General features: G+C 43.7%; 1 protein-coding gene across 1 annotated transcript in view; it reads right to left on the bottom strand.

The window, feature by feature from the left end:
* Positions 1–15,922: 15,922 nt before the first annotated feature.
* The window catches only part of LOC128271623 (allatostatin-A receptor-like), a 47,852-nt gene continuing 38,905 nt past the window's right edge, over positions 15,923–24,869 (bottom strand). The window contains exon 4 of the mRNA XM_053009220.1: positions 15,923–16,024. Within this exon, the coding sequence (XP_052865180.1) occupies positions 15,923–16,024 (102 nt within the window). The remainder of the gene's footprint in view (positions 16,025–24,869) is intronic.

Genomic DNA, 24,869 nt, shown 5'->3' with positions numbered 1-24,869 from the left:
AGCAGAAAAGCTAAGGTAACCGTTTCACGGTCCTCGATAAATTAATTCCCGCGGGAAATTTATTCGTGTTCGCATGTTTGTACTGGTTCGAAAAAAAAATGCAGACAAACCAATTTCAGAACCAAAATTAGTAAGTGTTCCTGTATTAGTTAGTTCTTAAACTTCTTTTGCTTATGTTACAATTTTGTAGGTTGCCTTTTTTTGTACTGGTTTTTGTAGTTTCTGACCATTAAGATTTGGAACGGCAGAGGAATCAAACGGGCTCTATGCTTCTATTATGGAGCGTACTCTATTGGTTTTCCACTCATTTTCACCAACAAAAATCCAGCTGCCCTTAAGGTAGCAATGTTTAAATATGCAGAGAGCATACGATTGCAAATGGCTGCTGCTAAATCGGTGGCATTATTTTTAATATTTTCTGATCCTGCTGGACCTCGCGATTCACCAGAACCGTGACCTTCTTACAACGCTCTTCCTTTAAGGGAATTTCCCCGAAGGATGGTAATCCTCTGGTTAGCTTCCCAGCTCATGTCTCATCGCGGAGCGGAGCGTAGGATCAGCGTAGGATAGAGAGGGATCAATTTAAACCGCGTGCTATGCAACATTTACCTCAACAATTCGAACCGAGGGAAGGCATTCCCCAGCCCTGCGTTATGGCATTCTACAGATCAACAAAGAGCAGATCCTCAAACGCTGGGTTTGGTGCTCACTTGCCGTCGCAACAGTGTTCTTCGCGGCATAGACACGGCGAGAACGATACATTGTATCAACAAAGGCAGCACTTAAAAGGCCAAGCATACTATCAAGCATCCATTTCTGGCCCAAGTTACCGGTCCAGGCCCGGTGTGCTGCCTATCAGGGGCAACTTACAACAGCTCGGGGCATCCTGTCCTTCTAAGGCCGCCGGCGTCTGGCGTGGGGTTTGCTGGTAATTAAACAAATTAATTGCTGTTGTGTCTTGCTGTCAACGATCGTCGTGATTGTGTCAACAGATTGCTTTTGCTCATTGAGCGTTAATCAGCGTCCATAACCTGGAGGGGCGCTCACCCGGACCAGCGACATGCGGGAAATTATGGAAATCGCGGTTTGGGGCCGTAGGTCTCTTCCCCTTATCATGGCCTCGCGCTGCACTTCCGCTTTGACCGCCGGAACGGTTGGCGGGAAATTCAAAAGCAAACTTAATGAAATTATCCACTTCTGTTCCTCGTTAGCTCAAGAGGCCTCTAGACCATGCGGTGCCGATGTTTCCGTCTGGCTGGCGTGTTTTTGTGTGCGGTTTTGTCGCGTGTGACCCAGTGGTTCGGTGGGTTACGTCAGGTCCGCCGTGCCTGCCTTTTGTTTGGATTTCCGCGTTCCGCACTGACCTGTCCTCGGATGTTGATAAGAATTTTAATTAAAAAAATTGCAACCATATTACAAATGACAGCCGCTTTCAGGTCGTTCTGCATCTCCTTTTGCCTGATATCGACTCGTGTTTTACTTTTTTTTTTGGGTTTTTTTTTTTGGGCTCAAGTATTTGGAGCTCAAATTCGTCGCTTTGTTGAAGCTATCCTGGGGCCTGTTGGAGGGGCCGAATTTAATGAAACGTCAAATCTGCCGTAGAATCGAACCGAATAGACGCCATTCTTTCAGATTGTGCGAGGAAAGTTTTTCGGTTCTGTTCAATTTACGTGTCGTAATGAAGAGAGAAGTTTCCCATTGTTGGCGAGCTATTCGAGTTTCTCCCCCGCTTCAAGAACGAAAGCGATAGCTTCCAGTACGAAAGGCTTTCTGTATCTGATCGTGAAAAAGTCACCCTTGTTGTTAGGCACTTGCCATTCTTACGACGATGCGATTGATGTGCGCCGTTCAGAGCCCCGACACACTGAAGATAAGATTATCGTACAAGATGCCTCAAAACTTACCAAAACATCATCAACAACACCAATCTACTCTCTGGTCGGCCGTGTATAAGGTATTTTTCGTCAAGGTAAATGTCCCATAAACGCAGAGCTTGGGTTTCCTGTGTGTGTGAGGTCGGTTTTAGGGTAGTTTTATTCTTACATCTCCATCAGAACATCGACCGAATACCTAAAAGTGTGTGCTTTTGTTTGATTTAGGCTAACGAAAATACAGAAATCCTGTAAGGCGTTCGATGGATCAGCACCGCTGTTAATTCGTGAGAATTGGAAAATTGAATTTAAACTATTCAACATACACGTACTGGCGATTGAATTTTTTGTTCCAAACCAACATGCGGTTCGATGTTTTTATTATTACAATATTATTTACAATTTTGCCACGGCTTGCTTCTATATTCTTTATTATGTCTTTTCGGTGTAATCTTTTGCATGAACATCGTCTGACTAAGCCCCTTGTGAACTTGCGATACGGAACATCCCGTTAACTTCCAAGAACATCACGTTTCATCAATAGCACTGGAACGGTGGCCTTAGAGGGATGCTACTTTTTATTTAGTTACCGAAGCCGTACGTACGCGCCATTGTTGCGTTTACTCCGTAGGTCTGTAAGTGGACCAAAATGAACTGATGATGGCCATCGATCACGGCCGATCAAAACATTCTTGGCAACGTGCCTGTGTTGCCGGAATGTTGGCAAAAGTTTTAAATTGGAATTTAATGTATGTATATTTTACCTGCAGTACATGTTAACGGTGTTGTAACACGAAATTCCATTGAGATTTCCAGGCTAAAATAAGGTGCACGAAATTCTTTTCAGAAAATGGTAGTCTGTAATAAAATTTGCACACAGACTTTTTTTGTTAACGACCACGCGAATTTAATAATTTACATAAAAAGAAGCAGAAACAACTAACAACATACATTTATTGAAACTGTACTCTACTAATATGCGCTACAACAAGTGTCCTAGTTCGGATTGGGCGACAAATATGGAGAGAAAGCCCTTTTTCCACTGCTTAAGTAACTAATTTTTACCTTATAAAAGTTGCCACCCGTGCCACATTAACTCTGTTCCCCCTACTTATGCTGCAGTAGAGAGCAATATGCATACCATTTTCCACGTTCCACGAACGAGAAAAGACTCCAAACGGTGATACGTGAAACGATTTAAAATCGCTTGCTGAATCATTTTTCCGGTGACAGCTGAAAACCCCTGGAGCAAGCTATCGAAGATGGATGTGGTGAGTCGATAACAAGAAGGATCATAGCGAGAAAAGAGAAAAAAACAAAAGGAAAAGCGGAATGAAAGAATAGAGATGTATGCGCAAGTTAAATACATAAACATGAGCAGAATCACGCCGGAGAGTACGGCGGACGGCGGAATGAGCGGTATGTTGGTAGCCTTGAAGACAGTAGATCGGTTAGGGGTCGGACGATAAATCATGCATACCGCAGTACGCGGTTCAAAGCTAAAGTTCATAAATCATCATGGTTGAATACGGCGCTGCTCGAGAAGTGCGAAGCAAGTGCGAAGAAAAGGTAGCTCATCTCACCATGATGGGGCCGTACGATGGGGCCGTACGATGGGGCCGTACGATGGGGCCCGGCCCTAGCGTGTGGGAAGGAAGTATGCAGAAATGTTTACATCTTATTATGATTTACCTTTTACACCTAACCAACCACGAATCCATCCTAACAAGGAGCTGGCCAATCGACGCCCACGGTTTGGGGGTGTGTTGTGGGTGGTTTATTTACTCGGTTTTACGAAGTGAATATTGCAACGAACGTGCTGATGTTTGACTTTTTTTTGCTGATTTTGCGTGGGATTGCGCGACTGGAAGCATGAATATGTTGATGTGAATGCGGGCGAAAGAGTTGAACGTATAAACGATTCTTTTCGACGTGTGAAGCGGCTCTTGGGCAAGGTGTCTACCTTTTTGGGCAAATTATTATTATTAAATATTGATCGAAGATCGACAGCAGTGAACCCTGTAGGTAAACAAACGAAAACAACTCACTAGAATTATTGCGTAACCTTGTCCCGAAAATAAACATTAAGTTCTATGAATCACAGAGTTGCATCATAATTAAGCAATGATGGAGGCGCCCAGTGGCCGTATGGAACTGACAACATGATAAATGGAGACGCCCAGTCACATGCGAAAATTCACACATCGTTCGTTCATAGTTACACTTAATACTGATCTGATTTGTTAGGCTTCTTAAGGATTTTGACTAATGAATCTTTAAAATTCTGCTATCTTACTTCGTATCGAAAGATTATTTAAAGTTAAAAATAAAACAATTCAAATACTCTAACTTAAATCGTTTCAAAAAAAATATTTCAAATGGCCTACATACACTACTTAGCATCTAATCAAAGATGAAGGACCAAAAATGAAATATTCGAACACGATTCGAAGGCTCAACATGCAGATTACGTTTTACTTCAAGCACATGCATACATGACAGCCTGTTTATACGATACTGACTGATATCGAATCGATTAGTGATTGGCGACCAGGTGTGAAAGTGAGCTACGCAAATACCCAGCACATGGTCCGTTTGGAAGCTTAGGCAGAGTGCAGGTGACCGTACAAAGTGTTTGCTCTGGGTGTTATATCTAACCGCCAGCATGCAATCCGTAAATGCACGATCCATAACCGCAAAAACAAAAGCACTTATGCCTAATATGGAGACGATTGAGACCACAGTTTATCATTCGACTTAGTGGTCGAGCCCCGTTCGATGTGTGATAAATATCAAGATTTATCACCCAAAGTGTATGTGTGTGTGGTGTTTTTGATAGAGTGTAACCACAGTCGAGCACATTTAGACAGACTGAAATGCCGTAAGGTCATTAGTTATGCAAAACACCAGCATTCGCTGAAAGATAGTAATGAAACATTGCACGAAGCACCTTCGATGGAATGATAATAGATCAAACTTACCTTTTATCGGTCGGCGGGTTTCCGGATTGCTGCACTTATGAAAAGAAAACTCAATACCCGACTCGACTGCTTAAGGGACAAGTTTATTTCTTCAAATTCAAGACAAAGTTTAGAAAACGATCCACGATAGTCGACGGTCCCGCTGGCCGTTACTCGATATTGATAATTTGACTTGCTGTTAAAAAGTGCCTCTATCGAAATGGTACTCGTTATTTTTAACCCTGTTTGGTAGTGTGATGCTTACGATAAAGGTTATCCAGTGTACATAGGTCTGTTGTGCACGTGTCAAATTTGTTATATTCTACCATCTTGCTTCGCTTGGTTTGTATTTTGTATGTGCGCTACGCACCGTTTATGCAACTGGGACGCAATAATTCTGCACGTACCGTTGGTAGTGTGAAAAGAATTCTTTATTGCATGTATGGTATGAAGATTGTAATTGTAAGCTTGATATTCAAGCGTCCCGATGCCTCTACTTTGTTAAATCTTTCGCTCTACTGACAACGTTTGCTTAAACTTTATTATCATTGTAAGATGCAATAGTTTTGGTAGATTTTTATGTAATTCTTTGGACTATCCGAACTTTGCGCGTCGGCGTTCAATATCGTTTCGAATACGTACATCAATGTGGTTTGGTCTCGTTTGTGATTGCGAGAAAATATAGCAAAAACACATGGAGGAACTAAGTTTAAAAGAGTTCAAAAACGGGCAAGCACGGTTTCATTGATATAAAAGATGTAAGTGTTTTATGTATGTTGCTTGGGTCTTGAATTTCGTGGCCTCTCTCTCGCAAACCCAGCATTTTGAACGACCATCTTTATCACTTTTTTCTTCACCAGCGAAGGTACAGTTCATGCTCTACGCGGCATTTGTAACGTTTGTTCCTTCGTTAACACAAAGTTCTCACATAATTTGGTAAATTTAGCAACAATTTTTACTCTCACTATTCGCGGGATGGCAATGTGCAATTCTCGGTACGGGCCGCTATCATCCTTAACAGTACATATATCAACAGATTAGCTTGAATAAATAAATGTTTTCCAATCCTGCGATGAGAACGTTAAAAATTCATTAAATACGCCTCTGGCACGATTCGTTTCTAGCAAGCTCTATTCGATAAATCGCACGTACGCTAAAAATAACCGTACATGTTTCACTAATTCACTCACTCACATCCTAAGTTTCGTACGATTTTATATTCAACAATGTTTTTAAATTAAGGTAAAAGCTGTCATGTGTTACTACTTATTTACTACTATACATATATTTTCGCCTTCAATTCGAACGCCATTGACATAGACTCTGCTACACCGACCAAATATTTTCAACGTGTTATATCGTACAGCAATTTGGTTCCCAGCGAATCGAGATTTGCTTCTACAGGTATATTTTAACCGTACACATAGCTCTTTGAACAATGCTCATCCTACACAGCGGTAGACAAGCAGATTTTTATGTCTTATAGTTGGTGGCTCTTTCGCTGGCCACCGCCACTGTTTGCACATGATAACGATGTCTTGTGCCACTCGACAACCTATTCATCAATCATATTGGAATCGTTTACAGCCTATACTTCGATTTATTAGAATTAATGTATTAATATATTACGTAGCATGTGGCAAAACCGTTTTTCTTTCTCGCCCTGCCAGCGATCGGAGCTTTCTCTATCATTAAACTTTCGCACTCCATGAGTTTCGGTTCGTTTGACTTTCTCTCTCTCTCTCTGCTAGATAAAACATAAAATTCTACTAACCCTAGTGCACGGTTGGTTCTGGTAAGGATTTTTTGTGTATTCAGCTACAGCTCTCGAGTTTCGCTCGAAGTCATGCAAGTGAGTGTGTGGTTTTTATCTTCACCGGAAACGCAGGTGGTCAATCCGATTGGTTCTGAATGCTGCAGCATGCTCATAAAGACAAACAAAAAGGACATCGCAGAACTTAACGTCAAATGAAATTTGAAGCGTAAGAGTGCCAAGTATTAAAGAAAAACAGTACGACTAGCGAACCGAAAGTCGAGCTCGAGTTGTTCTAGCAAAATATTTTCACTACCGCGGATGTTTGGCTTGCTGATGGATGGATGACGCTTTTTGGCCTCAGTGGCCAACTCTTCGCAGACAACGCAGTCAACTCACGTTGCCGGTTTGCGTACTCACAGTCCCATCGTCTTCAGCCGGGTGACAAAATAGCCCGCGACCGGAGTCGGAGTCGCAGTGTGGCGAGGTGTGATTTATGAGCGAGCATCATCGCAACCCATTTACCCGGTTGGCGTGAGAAAAATTTAAAAATTCCCCATTTTGCTGTCCGCCGGGTTCGCAGTTGCCGACCGTATGCCGCGGAGCCGGGGGGGGCAAAAAGCTGCACGAGAGGTGCCCCCAAAATCTGTCCCCTCGTACGTGTGGCCGAGGTCGTATGCCACGGCAGATCATGACGATGGGCGCGACGTTTTTGACAACTGCCCCGCATTGCGCACAGGCGCACCCGAAATGAGGCTCTGCGTTGGGCGGGAAAGAGAAAAGTGACTCCTGTGAGCGAACGAAGGCGATGGCGAATGAGTGGCCGAAATGCGAATCCTTCCTACAAGAAATTGCCTGGAATGTTGTCGAAGTTCGCGCCACGATTGATGTCACGCGTTTAACTTGAACGGTGACCGGAGAAACGTGTTCGATCGATTCACGTCGTTGTGGCCAGGGTGTCGTGGTGTTAGAGGTTGTCCGACGGTAGAAATCAACACTTGAGTAATCGGATACGCATAAAAGCCAGACATCACCGGATCTTCGAGGGAAACTTTATGGGGCTCATAGTGGTGAAGCTTAGCCGACGGTAATCCAGACCAGAAGCAACGCGGCGATGGTGATCCTGTCACTTTAAATTCGAATCAGAATGAAACTTGGCCTTAACGGCCAGGAAGTGGCATAACCCTACAATAAATCTAGGACCTTACACTAGCTAGCTGTGAAACCGGATACTCAGATTATTTACCCATCTTGCTTTAACCAAAGTAGGATTTGCTGATTGATGCATCTCGAGCCCGTTCTTTCTCGTGATGTTTACAGTTTTTAAAGTATTTCGCTGTAAATGTCGCACGACTTTATAAATAACACGCATACGCACACTTTCTATCCGTTCTCTTTCCTGCACATCTCCTGTACAAACGCCAACACTTGAGTGAAAGTACAAAAAAGCCGGTGGAATTTGCATGAATTATAGTTCTCAGGGATTTGGTCACGGTGGAGGAGCGAAGGCTGCAGCGACCTGTTTGTCACAGTTGAAATCGTTGGCCATGGCCATAACGCTGCTGCTAATCGACCGTAACACCCGGAGAGGTCACCGTACAGGTGCGAAGAAACCGATTTACCACTTCATTTGGCGGCTCTCCGGCGGTCGGCCTTTTCTTTCTGCTGTCAGTTAATTAGGTATTACAGAATCTCTGTGCCAACGGTCGAGATGGTCTCTAATTGGCGGGGTTGGCGTTGATGATGAGGCTACTTAATCTAGGAATTTGGTGGCGAAAACTCGGCCCCGTCGCCAAAGCGAACTACGAAGCACCGCACATGCATCATGTCCGGCACCGAGCAACGAAAGAATAGAAGAGCAAAAAAAACACATTTGATACCGTTCGCTGACGAGCGGCCTTCACCTTTAAGCTGGGAAACCGGAGCTTTATCCGGTGGCGATGTTCCTCCGGAAAATCCATTTTCCGCCCTTTGTTCGTAATGGCATCTGTCGGCCTCGCCGGCGTCGCCCTACGCCATAGGGCTGGTAATTACGGCTCCTGTGATGATGCGGTTGCAACGAACTTTTTGAAGACACGCTGCTTTTGAGGTTAACCGGTGATCGTTTTCCTGCACATAATCACCTGCGAAGAAAAAAAAAGGAAGGTCTAAACGATCGCCGTGGGAATGCGGGAATGGACCGAAAAGCGGACGACAAAACATGATTATGGCCGGATGCAGGAAGCAGCGCTGATCATTTGAATCGAATGCTCACTTCTGTTTGCTGTATTGGGCCATTTATGGGTTTTCGTACTTTATGCTGCAGCCAACCCAACCCACTGACTTTCAACAACAATCTATGATGTTCATAGCAAGTGTTGAGAGTTCGTGCCAGTATTCATTGCTTTTAAAATAATCTACTTTATTTATGTTGGTTTTTCTGAGGTGGTTGCTCACCGTATGAGCAGCGTACCGAAATTGAATCATCGTCGCACGAACTTTTTTCGCTTTTAAATTAAATTAGCGACCCACAATGCACCGTAGATTGCATATTACTGGAACCTTTCGCAACTAATAAACACAATTCTGCCCCATGCTTCGTGCGAAAAACTTTCATCAGTTATTATCGTTTGTTGATGCTGTTAACCAGCGAACTGGCAGACAACCCGGCGGACAGTTTGACAGCCGGCGGGAACAATGACTGAAGGCGATTGTAGGACAAACGAACCAAAAGTAAATTAAATAACAGTTTCTTTTAGTTTCATGCTTCTTGCGCTGTCAGCCGCAGCTTGCCTGCCATGCTCGTCGTCAACGTCGTCCTCGTCGTTGCAGGCTAAGTAAACTGCGTTATATCCATGGCGATGACACTTTGAATAAATAGAAATGACACAATTGCCCCGGAGCATGAAACTATTCTCTGTTGTTGTGGGGCGGCGGCATGTTGTCTTCGCCCCTCTCCGTCGTTCTGTTGATCCCTGAGCGACACAAGTTTACCAACACAGCAGGGTCCTTGTTCTGCCTTGCCGGTTGAAACTGTTCAAACAACCGACCGAACCGGAAGCTCGGCAAAGGATAGTGGCCCGGATTGTAGACAAAAGCAATCGAACGAAAGCATGAGGCACACATCTTCTTTCTGCTCCATGTACCGGACAGTAAAAAATCAAGCTCGAATTGAATGGCTTCTTTCCATGGCTTTGATCGTTTTGGGAAGGTGTCCTTATATCTGTGTGGTTGGTTTCATCGGTGGCAGCGGCGTTAATGGGAGAAAAGGATCCCGTTCCGGCACCTGCTACGAGCGGGGAATGCCTTTGAAAAAAAGAAGAAACCCCCCACGGTAGGTGGATGCGAGGTGCTTGAAATCGATCCTTTAGCCCTATCGGACCGCACTGCCACTCGAAGATGCATGGGAGAGCATAACTGCACCGTCGCGCTGCAACTCGATGATGCTCTGGGTTTGCTGCGGAACTGTGACTCGGTCCCATGCACCGTACGCTGTCCCGTAAGACGATGCCGTGCCGTGCTTGGCGGATGCAGGATCCCTAAAGACCAACGGACCGAGAACCAAGATGCAGCAATGGTAAAATTTATCTTTCACGAACCACTTGAGTGTCGAAGTAGAAAAAAAAACGCCGTTGAAAAGTGACAGTGTCCCAAGCTGTTGTGGCCTGTGGATGAAGATAACGGTTGGTCCAATGTAAGTGCATCGCATCGCGGCCAAGAAATCGGTCACATTCGAGCGAGCGAAAGGAACAGGAACGTTGACAAGAAAATTTGGTTCCGTGAACATCCTCTGGCATCGGATCGCGTGGCAGCATTGAAATTGCAACCGAATTTTACGATCCATTAGCAGGGAAGATTGTTATACTTAGCACCGTCACGGGGATCGCTCCGAGCGCCACTTACAATGGTTTGGCACATATGTTGAAAACAGAATTTGTGTCTGGCTCATTTATCCTCTAATCGAAGAGCGTAACGTCGTGGAAATGAACCCCGCTCCTAGCCACGAAACAACTTCCTGTAATGTAATGTGCACTCAACGATTACGACGGTTGATATGTTACTATTGACTACAACAGATGCCCGTGAAATGGGATACAAATGGGGTATACTTTTCATTTGCACTGAATTATTCATTAGTGTAACGCAATTACCCTGATTGTTGTGCATCGGGCAAATTATTGTGGGCTAGCATCATTATTGCTACGCAGAAAGGTGGCGTGTCTATATTTTTATCCATAGAAGCTCTGTTTAGTTTACTGATAAATTCCTACAAACCCGAACCAAGCTAGATTAGGAGAGAGAATGTATGGTTCACGATAATAAATCATAATTGCCTTACGAGGGCTTTCCTCGAAAGTCGGTGTGCTTCCAACGGGGATTTCGAAACTGCCCACACCGATAATGTGCTCGGGGCTTAATTCATTAAGGGAACATTAATCTTCATAATCCAATTAGAACGCCGTCAGGTGTAGGGTAGGATTGGTTTGTGTCATCGTGTAGTTAAACGCAGTCACGAAACACTGAAACAAACTGTCCATCAAATCTTGTCACCAAATGTTTTGTGTCTGCTTAGAAAAATCAAATATAAGAACATAGCATCTCGTATGATTGTCTTCAATTGTCAAATGTTCTTTTATGTGCGGAAATGGAACTAGCAGAAATAAGAATTGTCTCCTTTTGATAGTGGTGGATAGCATTAGTGCGAGTAAACTAGTAAAGTTTAGTAAGTAAAATTGAAGAAAGCCTAATGCATGGACGTGCGGATTTATGTAATTAATTTGCTTAAATCAAAACGAACTCATTTTCAACATTGTTGTGCATTGATTATCGTGGTGCTCCAATTACTTTTCCAGAAGCATTCCATTCATTAAATTGAAACTGTTAATTAAAGTAGAAAACTTCTGCACAAAGTTGTGCCTTCACCAAGCAGGAAGAAACTTTTAGCTCCATTCAGTCATTTCTCAGAAAATGCCGAACTTTTGAGTTATGATGGCCGATTCACCATCTCCTGTGGTCGATAACTAACGGTGTATGTGCATTGTACATTGGCCAACTCAATTTTCAGCTTCATGCTGACATTGATCGAATTCCGTTTTTTTTTGTTTCGTTCTTTATTCCACGAGAAATAAGCTTCGGACAATTGGATGGTGTGCGGTTCTTCCGCTACCGGTAAGTGCACATCCGGCCAGCCCCACGGGAACGGACACGACGCCGGAGCTCGTTCACGGGACTCGGTAGCGTAAAGAAATATGATTGAACGGAAGTGCTAAAATGAAGAATCGGGTGCACAGAATTTTGAATCAATCGTTTCTCAATTTCCCGTGCGATAGAATCAGCCGTCAGCAGTGGCCAATCCATGGCATTGCTGACCAAACAAGGAGAACAACTAATACACACCATTCAAACGATTCATTGATTAGTGCGATTCGTTGGTAGAAGAAACCAATTTTTCAAGTTGCTTTTGTCAGGAAGAGTAAGTGACAAACCGTTTCTCGGGCCAGAACGGACTTTGCATTTCTCGAGAGACTAAGGCCGTCGGTTCTAAAGTTTCCAAAGTCAAACACAGCAAAAGCGCAAGAACAGTAGTTGTTTGACTACGTTAGTTGGGTACTTTCATTGCTAAACTACATTTTCTTTGGTCTCATTTCACTAGGCAATTGAAAAGTCACGCTGAAACTTTTCTGTCCTAAAAGTCCTAAAGGGATACTCATACTTTTCATTTCGCTGGCCGGAACCTGAATACTTTGCGGTCCGTGATGCTCCCGTTGCGTAAAGCATCCGGTAGCCCAGGTTCCGGCCGGGCCGGTTTCAAACGAAGCGGTAAATTTTTGCTGACCACCGCTGTGGGCTGCGTTGGCTCGTAAAGTTCGATCAAGGAACACACAATTTCACTTACTGGCGACGTGGGCCGGAAATGTGGCACTCATCGCGCTGCGGCTATCCATCCATTTTAATCTAAGAAGGAAATGGAACTAACCGACTAACAGACCAGTCAACCGACGCAGGTCGGACGTCGTCTATTACGTCACGCTACCGAAACGATGATTAGAGAGTGGGCCCAATTTCACGGGCCAAGACGGTAAGTAGCCAAACGAGCCAAGATGATTCTTTCGGCCGGCAGCGTCCTGAGGAAGAAACAGAACGTCCGGGTCAGGACTAGCGGGCTGGGCATGCGTGAACCGGATGTCCGACCCTCGGCGAAATCCAACTCGGTTTGTCTATTTTTATTTTCGCTATAAACTTTATCCACTTCTGCCTGACCACACACACACACGCCGGGGTTCGTTTAAGGTTTTGATGTTTATGAGGGTTGTTTCCGCTTGTGGGGGTCGGTGCCACCGGTAAAGGCCCGGAAACGGAGAAGTATTAAAAAACCAAACTTGTCTAAGGATATCCCAAGGCGAAGTAGTAGGAGGCATTACGAAGGGGTTGATGGAAATGAGAGCAGAGACCGACGAGCCACGCGGATGAAAAACAAAGAAAGTAAAACGAAGCTTGGAGCTGGAGTTGGAGTACTCGAAACGAGATAACCTTCTTGCTGCGTTTGCTTCCAGTCACCGGAATCCTGACATCTCGGCGTTAGATGTTGTTGACCTAGTTCTGGTCTGCTAAAACTTGACCGTAGACGAATTCCGCAACTATCGTTGGCACCTTCCAGGGAGAAGTTTATTAAGCAAACCCGAAACCGAATGATAAGCCTCGTGCTTTCGTGCGAAAGTTTCGACGACACTTGTTCTTATGCAACGTTGGCTTCGTTTAATCAGTTGCTTGATAAACTGTCTTCCAAAACTGAAACTAACTCAAAACCCGAATACGAAAATCATCGAAACAATAGAATACGTTTCAATAATCGTTTAACATTACTCGTTAATTGTAATATGTTGTACCCCGAACATTTTGGCATTCAAAGCTCTTAGATCATGGTTCAGAGGTTCAGTTGATGAAATAATGTTAAACATTCCGAGCTAGTCCATTATCGGCTGCATAGCGCAGTTCAGGTCCAATAACAATTTGCTAAGAAACTGATATCTGGTGGAAACAGTGCACAGAGTTAGCACAGAAGATAAACATTCCAACCGTCAAGCTGCTTTTAGTGTCACAAAATGCTTTTACCTTTGCCGGCTTTTAGTTGAATTATTTATTCAATAAAACAACAAGTTGCTGTGTCTTCGTACGGTTTTTTCTACACCCCACAACCAGACAACTTGCAGCTGTTTGGAAAGCTTCCACAACGAATTGGCTGATAACTAGTTGCTGGCTGTTTTCTTGGACGGCTTTTGCTGACTTTCTTCTTCCTTGCTAGGGCGTCCCTTCTCATTGCACAATTTAAGGAGGATACTACTTGACGGGCAACTACTTGGGCAGCAACTTCGCTGTGCTTGTCAAGCGGCAGCGCAGATGCCAAGTGACAAGCACCTAAAGTGTTTCCCAGCATTTCTCGAGCTTTATTCTCACAACTCGGTGGCTCGGTGGCAACTCGGACCTAAAACTGAACCACCATCGAGCCGACTAGCGCTAAATAAGCTGTCCATTTTGCCGTGGCGCAGGATCGCATTTTATTGGCTTCGCTAGTGCTAATCGTTGCCCGTCGTCCATTCTTAGTGCCAGAAAGTGCGTTTTTACACACATAATTACAAACGGACAGCGGTGAACAATGGGCGAGCAAAATTTCGAACAATTAATTATTTCCAATTTGTTGTGCGGAGCGCAGTGCACCTCGCAGGGGGGCGTCACTGCGGTGCTGAAACATGTTCCGAATCGTGCCCGTTTTCACGTTTATGCTTCCGCCGCTTGCCATTGTGCAGCTTGTTTGATGACGGTTTTCTCTACTCCATGCGGGGATTCTTTGGCCCGGCTCAGCAAGAATGGTTTCCTGCGCTGCCGGGTTAATTGAATCCCTATCTCGGAATGATTTATGATCGCTTTTTTGTGAACCGCTGGCGGGCTGGCTCGCTGGCAAAAGGATTACGTTGGAACAAGTTCCCAACAAGGTTGCCTAATGTTGGTCAGCAGTACACAAAAAAAGGTACGATCCGGAAACTTGAGCTAAAATAGGGGTCCTGGTTGATCCCTCGAGGGTGAACATTCTGAATCGTTCACTGTGCTTTACTTAACGTTTTGCCTAGCTTTAGTAGCTCAATTCCAACAGTTCCGGGTCACTGGACGGTTCGCTCAGATCTTTACTGTCCGGTGTTCTTGCCTGGTCTCGTTACATTTGCAAAGTATTGGACCGGTAGAGTGGTCATGAAATGTAATATTTCTAATTTTTTGCCATCCGACTCAAAACAGCCTCTTGGGATGCCAAAACTGTAAGGTCCTTTTTGAATTGGGCAGCGCTGATCCTTAGCTACTAGCAGCACTCGCTGTAGGAACATGCGTTTCGAATTCTTACCAAACATGCTGAGGCCGGGCAGATACGAAATCCCAAATATAAAGTTTTAAATTTCAATTCCCCAGGCTTCCGTGGGGGTTTTCGTGCAGTTTGGCCTTTCTTCAACGAACTCCGAAAGCCCGCGGCCCATCGGTTTCTTGACCGTCGTGATGCAGCAGAATGTTCTTTTTTCCAATCAAGGCGTTTCTCCATTGGGATCCATTTTTCCCATTTTATGCTCCGTTCTCCCGGAGGAGAAGGCCCGTAGGTCCGTAGCAAAAACCAACCCATAAATTGTGGTTTTCTCGTAAAAAAACCAACAGCCTTATTGAAAGTAAGCGGAGCTGTGTGGCAAATCGGATTAATGGTTTTTAAGGCGGTTAATAATGAGCTTTCCCCCTTGCGCGGCGGTGTCGGAAGGTTTTATGACTTTTCATTACACCCAGTGGTCCGTTTCTTGACACAGTGAAGCAAAGTTTCGGGCGAAGGTTATTGGTTACAACCGCAAAATCAATGGTCCGCTCAATGTTTTGGGCCGTTTCTTTAATGTCGCTTTGAATTAGGCCAATCAACCACTTGATTTATTGGATTTTGGGAATGATTTGATGTTTTGCTCTGAAGACTGTGTCTGTCTGTATCTGCTCTCTGTTTCTTTTTTGGTCAGTTCTTAAAGAGTAATTGAATTTGACATGAATCACCATTTCGTGACGAGACTATTTGTCTTACAAGGTTTTCAATGATCTCCATTGGTTGTGTTCCCAGTTCCCAAAACACTGTTCAATAGTAAATAGGAATAACAATGTACTAACTTACCTTCATGTTTTGTAATGGTAGCCTTTTTTTGTTTAAACTGACAGCTGTCAACCGCTGCCAATAGTATGTGTTCGAGTTTGGATACTTTTTACAATTTCTCATCGGCCAATTTGACGAGTGTGAAACAGAAAGGTTTTCAAACGAATGCGATGGACGTTTCCTCGACTTCTTCTGGTTATAAAATATCCGGACAGCTGCCGGTTCGTGTCGTTTTCGTAGGCAACGGCATGTGACGCTGGCTACCCTGTCGGCGGCTTCCTGGCCCACAGTAGACGATCTGCAAAACAAAAACGAAACGTCAAAAACGGGTTTGCCTCATTTCATCAAAGTCGGTAAGGGATTTACCCAAAACAGTAAACGCCAAATTGGCTTAGGGGTATTCAGATTGGTGCCGCACAAACAGCGTGTCTGGTACGTAACAATCGTATGTAACGCATGTTTTAATCACTTCCATGAATGCTTTGACGCCATCACCTTATGCTGATTGCTATACATTGAATGAAACACACAATGATGACCATAGAGAATATGTCCTATCCAGAGCTACGTTTAATAATCGCTGAGAGCTGAATTTCAGAAACTGTGCTTGCAAAAGAGGAACGATTTCGTCGAAAAAACTGAACTCATTAGTGCGAACGTCACGAAAACTGATGTCTGTGTCTGGGAATCCTGCCAACGACACGCTCTGCTGGAGTTGATCACAAATGAGTTCCGGCCCCTTCATTATCACAGAGGGTCCCATATGGCAAAAAAAGCTTCAAACTGAAATGTTCTCCCGAGCGTGGGAAGTTAATTTTGCAACATATGTAACCAGATGTATCCGCCGCTCCGCCGCTGGGTTGCAGCTCAGTGCAGACCGAGCGAACTTCTCTGATTCCGCGCAGAAACGAAAAACGCAAAACAAAAATTTGTGCGCGTGGGTCGTTGTTGCAGGTCACGAATCGAACTAGGAATTCATATTTTCCTCCAACGGGCTTTCCGTTCGTTTGATAAGCACTGGACCGGCACGTCCTTGAACGTGTTTTGTTGACGATGAAGGGTATTTATGAAATGATTTTAATCGACGCCCCGAGCAGATGGAAATAAAGAAACAACGAACACAGCACAATACAATCATATTTCTTTCGTATATCAGCCCGAAAGCAACCCAGAAACACCATTCATCGTCCCGTGGCGGCTTGAAAAAGCGCCTGAATGCATGCAATATGGTCCTCGAGTGAGCCCGTCTCAAACGCACACATTCCGCCGCAAAATCGCTGGGCGTTGCTCCTATCACACGGCCATATGGTGCATGTTTCTTGGGTTTCAGATTTTCCTTTTTTTTTTTGAAGACACTCGCTTGCGTAGTCCGGCCGATGCGAACGGTGCAGCGCTGAACAGCATCCCTACGGCGCACGGTACAGTGCTTGGCGGACTGGAGGCCACAATCGGAGCAATGGCAATAAAGTAACATTATGGACCGCATTTTCATGGCAGTGTACTTCGAAGCATTAAGCGCCTGTGGCTGTTTTATGGTAAGTACCGTTGAATTGCAGTTGCTTGCGGTTGTCCAGTTTGTCGATAGCACATCCTGGCAGCCCGAGGCGGCAAAGATGAACCGGCGCAGCAAACGGGGGGAGGGGCAAAGTGTTTATGAAAAGCTATGCATTTTATACGCTAAGCGGTTGAATATGAAAGCGTTTCAAGGGCGAACCTTGGTTGCATTCCGGGCGTACCATTGGTCAAGCTAACCATCACTGCTTTGTTATGAAATACGGAAGAACTACTTGAAATGCTGGAAGACATGTTGCTATCTACTGAGCGCAGGTAAATAAAAATGCCTGGGGAACATATTGAAGCGCACATAACACGGTATTATCCGTGGTCCGGGGATGGTGAGAAATTCAATGAACTAACTGTTCATCGAGCGTGAAATTCAAATTGAAAAATACAACCATTGGTCCAGTGTTCACGAACCCGAAGATCCCCTTACTAAAGCCAAGCCCTGTTACGCACGAATCCGCACGTTGTGCCGTGTGTTGCGTTATTTTTCGAAATGATTTACATACAGCGTTTACACTGGCAAACTGGTCTCTGTCCTTTACTTCATGAAATGCGTATCCTCGACATCTTCATAGTGGCCGGGTGTTTCCTTGACTGTATGATACAGTATCTAGCAGTGTAAGCAGTATTCGTCCGGGTGTGCACCTTGTGCGGTTGGTGCTGCAATTAGTAAACTCCTGCACCCGTCAGCAAAGGTGGTGCCTCTGTCCCTGCCACGCCACGGTTAGCATGATAAATATATGCACTTTTCGCCCACCGGAATGTTGCAGTGCTGCCAATGGTGCCAGGAACAATGGAAAGTCACGAAGCGCATGAGTCGTTCGCGTGAAATGCTTTCACAACGCACCACCCAGCGCACGGATATCACCGCGCCAGGAGTGAAAACGTGTTCCACATTTGCCGCTGCTCTTCTCCATCAAAGGTTTGTTTGCCAACGTATGGTAACCACCAGTGTCGGAGTGTAACACCAAAGCAGGCGCCATACGCGGCGTGTACGCTACCATATTGCCTTCCGCTGGCTTGCGATCGTTCCAAACAACTTCCAACGGCCATGTTGCCATGGTTTTTCTCCATCTGCCGCCGGCGTGCGGCGTGTGCAATCGGTTCGTGCTTAAGTAAGGTAGTAAAAATTGAAGAGCGTGACGTGGAGCGAAAGAAAATAACAGCAAAAGAAAGGAAACCATTTGCCGCGGAAGCCGAATCGATTGTATAAATTCTTTCGATTGTAGCACCCCGAACAAACACCGGTTTCGATAGCACCGGGGTTCCGGCTATAGAATACAAAATAGGAAAGATTGAATTGGAGACTTTCTTTGTGTAAATTTTCCGCAGCCCAGTGTAATAAAACTGAAGAATCCGATAAACGTCCGATCCGATGGCGCATTGTTGAAAACATGTTCACTGCCAAACGCACGTAAAAATATCAATTTCTTCCAGCGATGTCATGGAAAACTGGGCACTGCACAATGAGATTGTGTTTGTTGTTTGATGTCTGGCGGCTTTAGTGGGCGGATATAGCATTATTTTCCATTCATTGTTTTACTGTTATCTTTGGTTAGAGTCCAAAATGAAAAGGCGCCATTTTCATGATATCTGAATCATGACAAGGGTTCGCTGGAGAGATGAAAATCTCCAAGGTACCGAGCAGTTCCGAGCGGGCCCGCTATGCTTGGCCCGGCGAAGCAAACGGAATTATTCAATATTGCAAGCATTTCATATAACTCTCCCTGACACTAAACAGCCGCTATCATGGTCGCCCCCGGGGGGCGAGGGTGCAAAACTGTCCCAATACCGTACCTTCGCTGGAAAGGTGAGCGCAAGTGGCGAGCATTGTAGGCAGAACGTAACGTGACAGATGTGTTTCCCAGCCGACTGTTTCGTTTCGGGTCGCCGCAAGCGCTTTAGGCATCTGGGAGCGTCCACTGAGTGTGAACGATCTGCTTAGCGTGAGGTTTCTATCTCTCGAGGTTTTGCGAAAATGCTTGCCATTGTCGACAAAGTGTTGCAGAACGTGTTGGAATGTTTCAGAGTTGATGTTTCCTCTTCATTTCATCGTTACGATTGGAACAAGTTCATTTCACAACATTGGACCATTGGACCATTGAATGACTGGAATGTATCCTAATGAAAACACATTGAGCCTGGTATCATGTGTCTCCCGAAAACAAATATGTATCTTTTATGTCCTATCTGCTATCTCCTCCAATGTAATGAATCTTCCGAAAAACGAAAACACTGAAACGGTTGGTGCAATTCAAATTCTGGATACCGGTTGGGGTGTGGGTTATGGTACATATGGAAATGATTTTGGCGCAAAATAATTTCCAAATTCCGATGAACTCCTAAAAAAATATGATACCGATTCCATATCAGACGAGAAACGGAAGTCATTGCATTGTAAGGTAGAAGCTGCTAGCTGTTGTCTGCCTCAATGAGCAAAAATTTTCATTCAACCATAAAACCTTCCAATTGAATGCACCTCGCGTATAACCAAAAGCACTCCACATATCGCCAGTTCTTCTTCCGGATTCATACGTGGGATACGACTCATACGCGATATGCTAGTCAAAAGTATGTGTACTTGCACGACACCATGCAGAACAGTCATCTTATCCTCCTTCGTGTTTGGTACTTTTGCGAAATAAGAACATTATGGCAATGTACGATTCGACTAACCGCACGAGAAAGATTGTCCTTCTTTGCTGTTTTATCATAATAGGATTACTGGGAAGAAGATGTACATTTTGAAGACGATTGTCAATCTTCGAGATGTCAACTTGAAGCTATGAGTCGAGCTCGGCCTCAAATCTGTTTTGTTTACAAAAGTATATGAAGTATGTGATTTTACAAGGAAAAAATTGGAAAATGAACACAATTTGAAATATCTGCCCTTTAGATAAGACTTCGGTCTAAGTGAAATACTTTAAATAGATCCTTCATTTATCTACATGCGCCACAGGTGTGGATTGAAACTCGTCGTATCAGATGGTGTCCGAAGTGGGCTTATTGTATGCGCTTACACTGGTAGAAGCATTAAGGCTTATCACCTAACGAACAATTTAGCCCATAAAAATAATGAAAAATCCCCACCTGAAGGTGTCTAGCTATAAATTGTAATGAACCTGAAGATATACGGTCTTATATACGTTCTAGTTTAACGTTCTTAAAAGAGATGTTCTGTAAATGTGCCACGGTGAAATAGAAGAGGATCTTATGCCCAGCTGCTGCTGCTATGACAGCAGCTCTGCAATCATCGTTTAATTCAACATTGGCACGTCGTCTGCTCAAAAGTCAACGTACAGCGTTTCTAACAGAGTCCTATGTACTGTGTTCCTTGTCACTTCTAGGGCTCCCGGGCCTCTTTCTCCCGGGTGGAGCATTTCTCTCGAATGACATCAACGTTGAAATGGCTCTTCCATTAAATATTTATCACGTGAAACATCGTTTCACTCTGACCGGCATTACCGGCATTATGCTGATGTCGAGCGACGGAGTATGTCTTTGCATTTGGCCGATCGGCTGCATTGTGGAGGAAGGGTGACACATCAAATACGCTTAAAGTTCCGGTAAATTCGCCAAACCATAGTTCGCGGTTTGGTGAATTTACCGGAACTTCCGGAGAAAGGTTCCAGAGAAAGGTTCTTGAAAATACGATTTTGTTTACTAGAAGGGTTGGCACTGTGCCCCTTTAATGTACGGTATATGGTGTTTTCTCCGAATTATGTGTCTATAAAGCGCAGGTCATATCGATCAGGAGTCCATACCGAATGACGGTTCTTGGTTCATAGCATCACGATAGCTTCCTATAGTTAGAAAAATATACATCCTAGTTCCATTAGACAAAAAACGTAGCCACACATTGTAGAAAATCATTTGTTATGCTATAGCATTCCACTGTTTGCGTTAAATTTATGAGCATTCCGTCCATGCCATAGGTTTTCTGAAAAGAGGCATCAAGCCTGTGAGTGACAAATAAACAACACCCTTGTGTGCAAAAAATGGCACGCTTTTTGTTGAGACAGATCCGATTGACGTTTTTGCATAAATAATTTTGTGGTATTAATGGACGTCCGGTTGGTCATGCTATGCATAAGCTGCACGTCAGAATCGATGCGGTAAAATGCGTACTAGGGCTCATACGATTGCGTTGCTTTCGTTTTTGGATCTATCCATTTTAACGCATGACCTTTCTGTATAATATTGATTGTTTTCATTATCTTTTACAATTGTTTTTAATGTTTTTATAGGATTTCACACAGACGGATAAAAATATACCAAATGTCTCTATCAAAATTTAAATTTATTTAGTGTGAGTTGGGTTGACTCGGTATTTTTATCATAAATATGCCCCTGATATTATCGGTGTGACCTAGTATAAGAAGTTTGGAACAGTAGAATTGGCCTAGGATAACTGAATACATCGAATAAATTTAACGCAAGTGGAGATTTAAACGCATTTTTTCACCTGAACAGCAGGGCATAAAATATCATTGATCGAGCTGATATAATTCTTTTTGCATTACGTGTAGTTTCGGCAAAGTTTTACGATGCTTAATCCACCATATCGCCCGACGTTCTGAGTGACAGATGTTTCGTGAACGTACGACATCGCAGATTTACATGATACTATACCGTAATGTGCGCCATCGTCTCCATTAAGGTTTAATCGTTGAAAGCTCGCGTAAAAAGATTTATGCTCCATATCGCCCTGACCTGCAGTAACCATCGGCGGTCACATTTTGGTAACAGTGCCACAATTTCGTTTGCATTTTCTTGTGCAATAAAATCGTGTGCTGTTCCCTATCGGCAACAAAATCTAAGTGCACATAGCAACCAGTAGCAACCGTCTACGGCTCGTGCTGGGGCGAAGCTCCGTGCAATTACCGTTACATGCTGTGACATATTTGGTCCTTGCGTTGGAAGCTGTCGTTCTGCAAGACCGGACGCGGCGCATAAATTGCCCTGCTGTTCGGTGGAGCAGTTCGCGGTATCGATTAGTGTCGCACTCGTTTGTAAACTCACCAACACCGTGGGAATGGTTTTGCTCGTCATCGAGGAAATCATTTGTGATGCTAGTTTTGCTTTAAGGGATATGGATATCATGGGGTGTCGATGACCCTTGGAAACATCGCAGCGAATGTTTCGTTACAGGTATCATAACGTTATTTTGATTTGCTCTATAAAGACAATCTCCGCTGCAAGCCCGTAGTTTGGTGAGTTTTTCACTGTTTCGATAAATTGAGTTTATTAACGGGTGGTGTTGATAATTTACTGAGTAATATTGGAATCGATTAATTTCAAAGAAAGATTGCCTTTCTTCGAAATCATTTATTCATAGAAATGCCAAGTCAGTTTATTTATTGATTAAGCTTACACATTGATCCGTATACTGTGGTAATGGTCTCATTTATTAGTAGCTTAAGACAGATCGGATCATCCGATGAATTCTTGTTAACTGATTTGACCGTGTTGAGTCATTAGTGGCCCACAGTCTTTCCAGTCACGAAACACTGGACGGTCTGCATTATTTCACCCTATGTTACGTCACAAACGGACCCGATCCGGCATATGAGTGGTTGAATCTTTTCCTTTCCACCCGCTCATGGGTGCGAAATGCGAGAAGGTTCTGGCAGTTATCTTTTGATGTTACGTCTTTATTTATACTCCGAAATGGTAAACAAAATGGTGCGATTTCACACTTGGCCTGCGTCCGTTGGCCGTTTAGTGTTTTTCAAATAAACAAAGCCAACCGCGGAATGCCGTTTCGAAAACAGCGAGCGTGTTTGACGCTGTGACTTTTGAATAATTCAATAGTCACAGGGAAAGTCTTAGTGTAGCCTTTGCTCTCACCCGTGCCCGACTACTAGTGGCAGGAAGTTGAATTTCTGTTTCTTTATTTTGTGCTAAGCATGTGCCACGGTCGGTGTGCAATTTTACAAAAGTATAATTGGGGTAGACTCAATGCTCCAATGCGAATACATGGGCGTTGTTGGCCAACGCTGACAGTAAACAGATGGCGCGATGCTGGCAAACAGACAAAAAAATGATTTGCCCCAATGGCAATCGTAGGTACACGCTCAATCGTACAATAAAAACAAATCGAAGAATTCGATGCAATATGTTGTTGTAGCCTTGAGTTGGTAGGTATTTGCTGAAGAATTCAAAACCTGGATAATGGTGTAGAGTAAAACCAGTTGGCAGTTGGAGGTAGAGTATAGGAAAACTTTCACATTTCTATGCGCAAGACGAGTGTTTTGAAGATAAGGATATTTTTATATCTACGAAGATGCTAGAGGCTATTCCAATAATGAGTTTGCTTGTTAGATATCGAGAGTGCAATCCTCTTACTTCGGATGGCATTTGTATCTACCTAAGGAAACAGATTTCCGTCCGCGCCATTCTTGTGTAACTAATTTCCCTTCACGAAGCACACTTTCTGTTGAATCCAGACCAAAGCATGACGAAAAGAACGATATTGGCATTATGTTTACCGGAAATGGAATCAAAGCGAATTCCCATCATGTTGAACACGCGTTTTATTCGCGTGGAATCGAACGTGATTATCCATCAAAACACGATATTGCTGATGGAACGAATGTCTTAATGATCGTTTCCGATCAAGCCTTAACAATATCTACTGTTTGAGTCAATACTTATGGCATAGGTTTGATAAACAAAATTTTGAAAGTAAACCAAGCTATTGCAGCCAGTTCAGTAAATCATGAAATACCACGAATTGTTTCGTTAGGTTTGATTCATAGAACACATAGTTTTAGTTAGCGTACACATAAACACAGATGTATTCAGATATATTCATATTTGTTGTACAATCGACTCGTACCACTGGTTTTTTCCGACTTTACCTAAAGATTCACAGATCATGTTCCGAGAGAATATAATTAAACATATTCTCATGCTTTGCTGGATTTAGTGTTTTGCTTAATCAGAGGACAGGGTTTGTGATGGATGTCGATATATTTAACGTAGCTAGTTAACTGGTACAGATAACTCACATCTGTATGTTAATCAATCAAGCTAAGACAATACATACATTGTAAAGATCATTTCAAGATTCGATTTTGATTTATATGTTTATATGTTTGTTCGGTTCCGGATCATATTGGAATATTTGTACCCTTCGAAGGTTTGTTTCGGTTTTGCAGTAAGATTCAAAGCTGAAGTACAACCGTTCATTCCTAGGTCGTAGTTTCGACCAATATACACAGAAAACGATAGTATTGACACAGGAAATGGATACTTTTAATATAGAATGCAAATTAGTAGAACGGTAGCGGAGACCAAAGAAAATCAATCGTCTTTCCGCACACCTGAAACGGAAACATCATCAAATGGTACATGCTGAAGGATCAAACACGTGCCAAGTGTTAGCCTGGAAGCCGAACTTTGTCAGCTCTTATGGGCGTACTGTAATCCTTTGCTATCTCTGTAACCAACTGTTTTATCTAGGTTACGAGTTTGCCGTGCCCAACGGTCACGTGTTTAGATTTCCGGTCCACTTTGCAATTGAGGCCTACAGATCTCAAGGGATGCGATAAAGACCGTAAAAAGGTCGAAGGGTT

The sequence above is a fragment of the Anopheles cruzii genome, chromosome 3, assembly GCF_943734635.1.
Source record: "Anopheles cruzii chromosome 3, idAnoCruzAS_RS32_06, whole genome shotgun sequence".
Lineage (NCBI taxonomy): Eukaryota > Metazoa > Arthropoda > Insecta > Diptera > Culicidae > Anopheles > Anopheles cruzii.
This window is presented reverse-complemented; position numbering and strand designations above follow the sequence as displayed.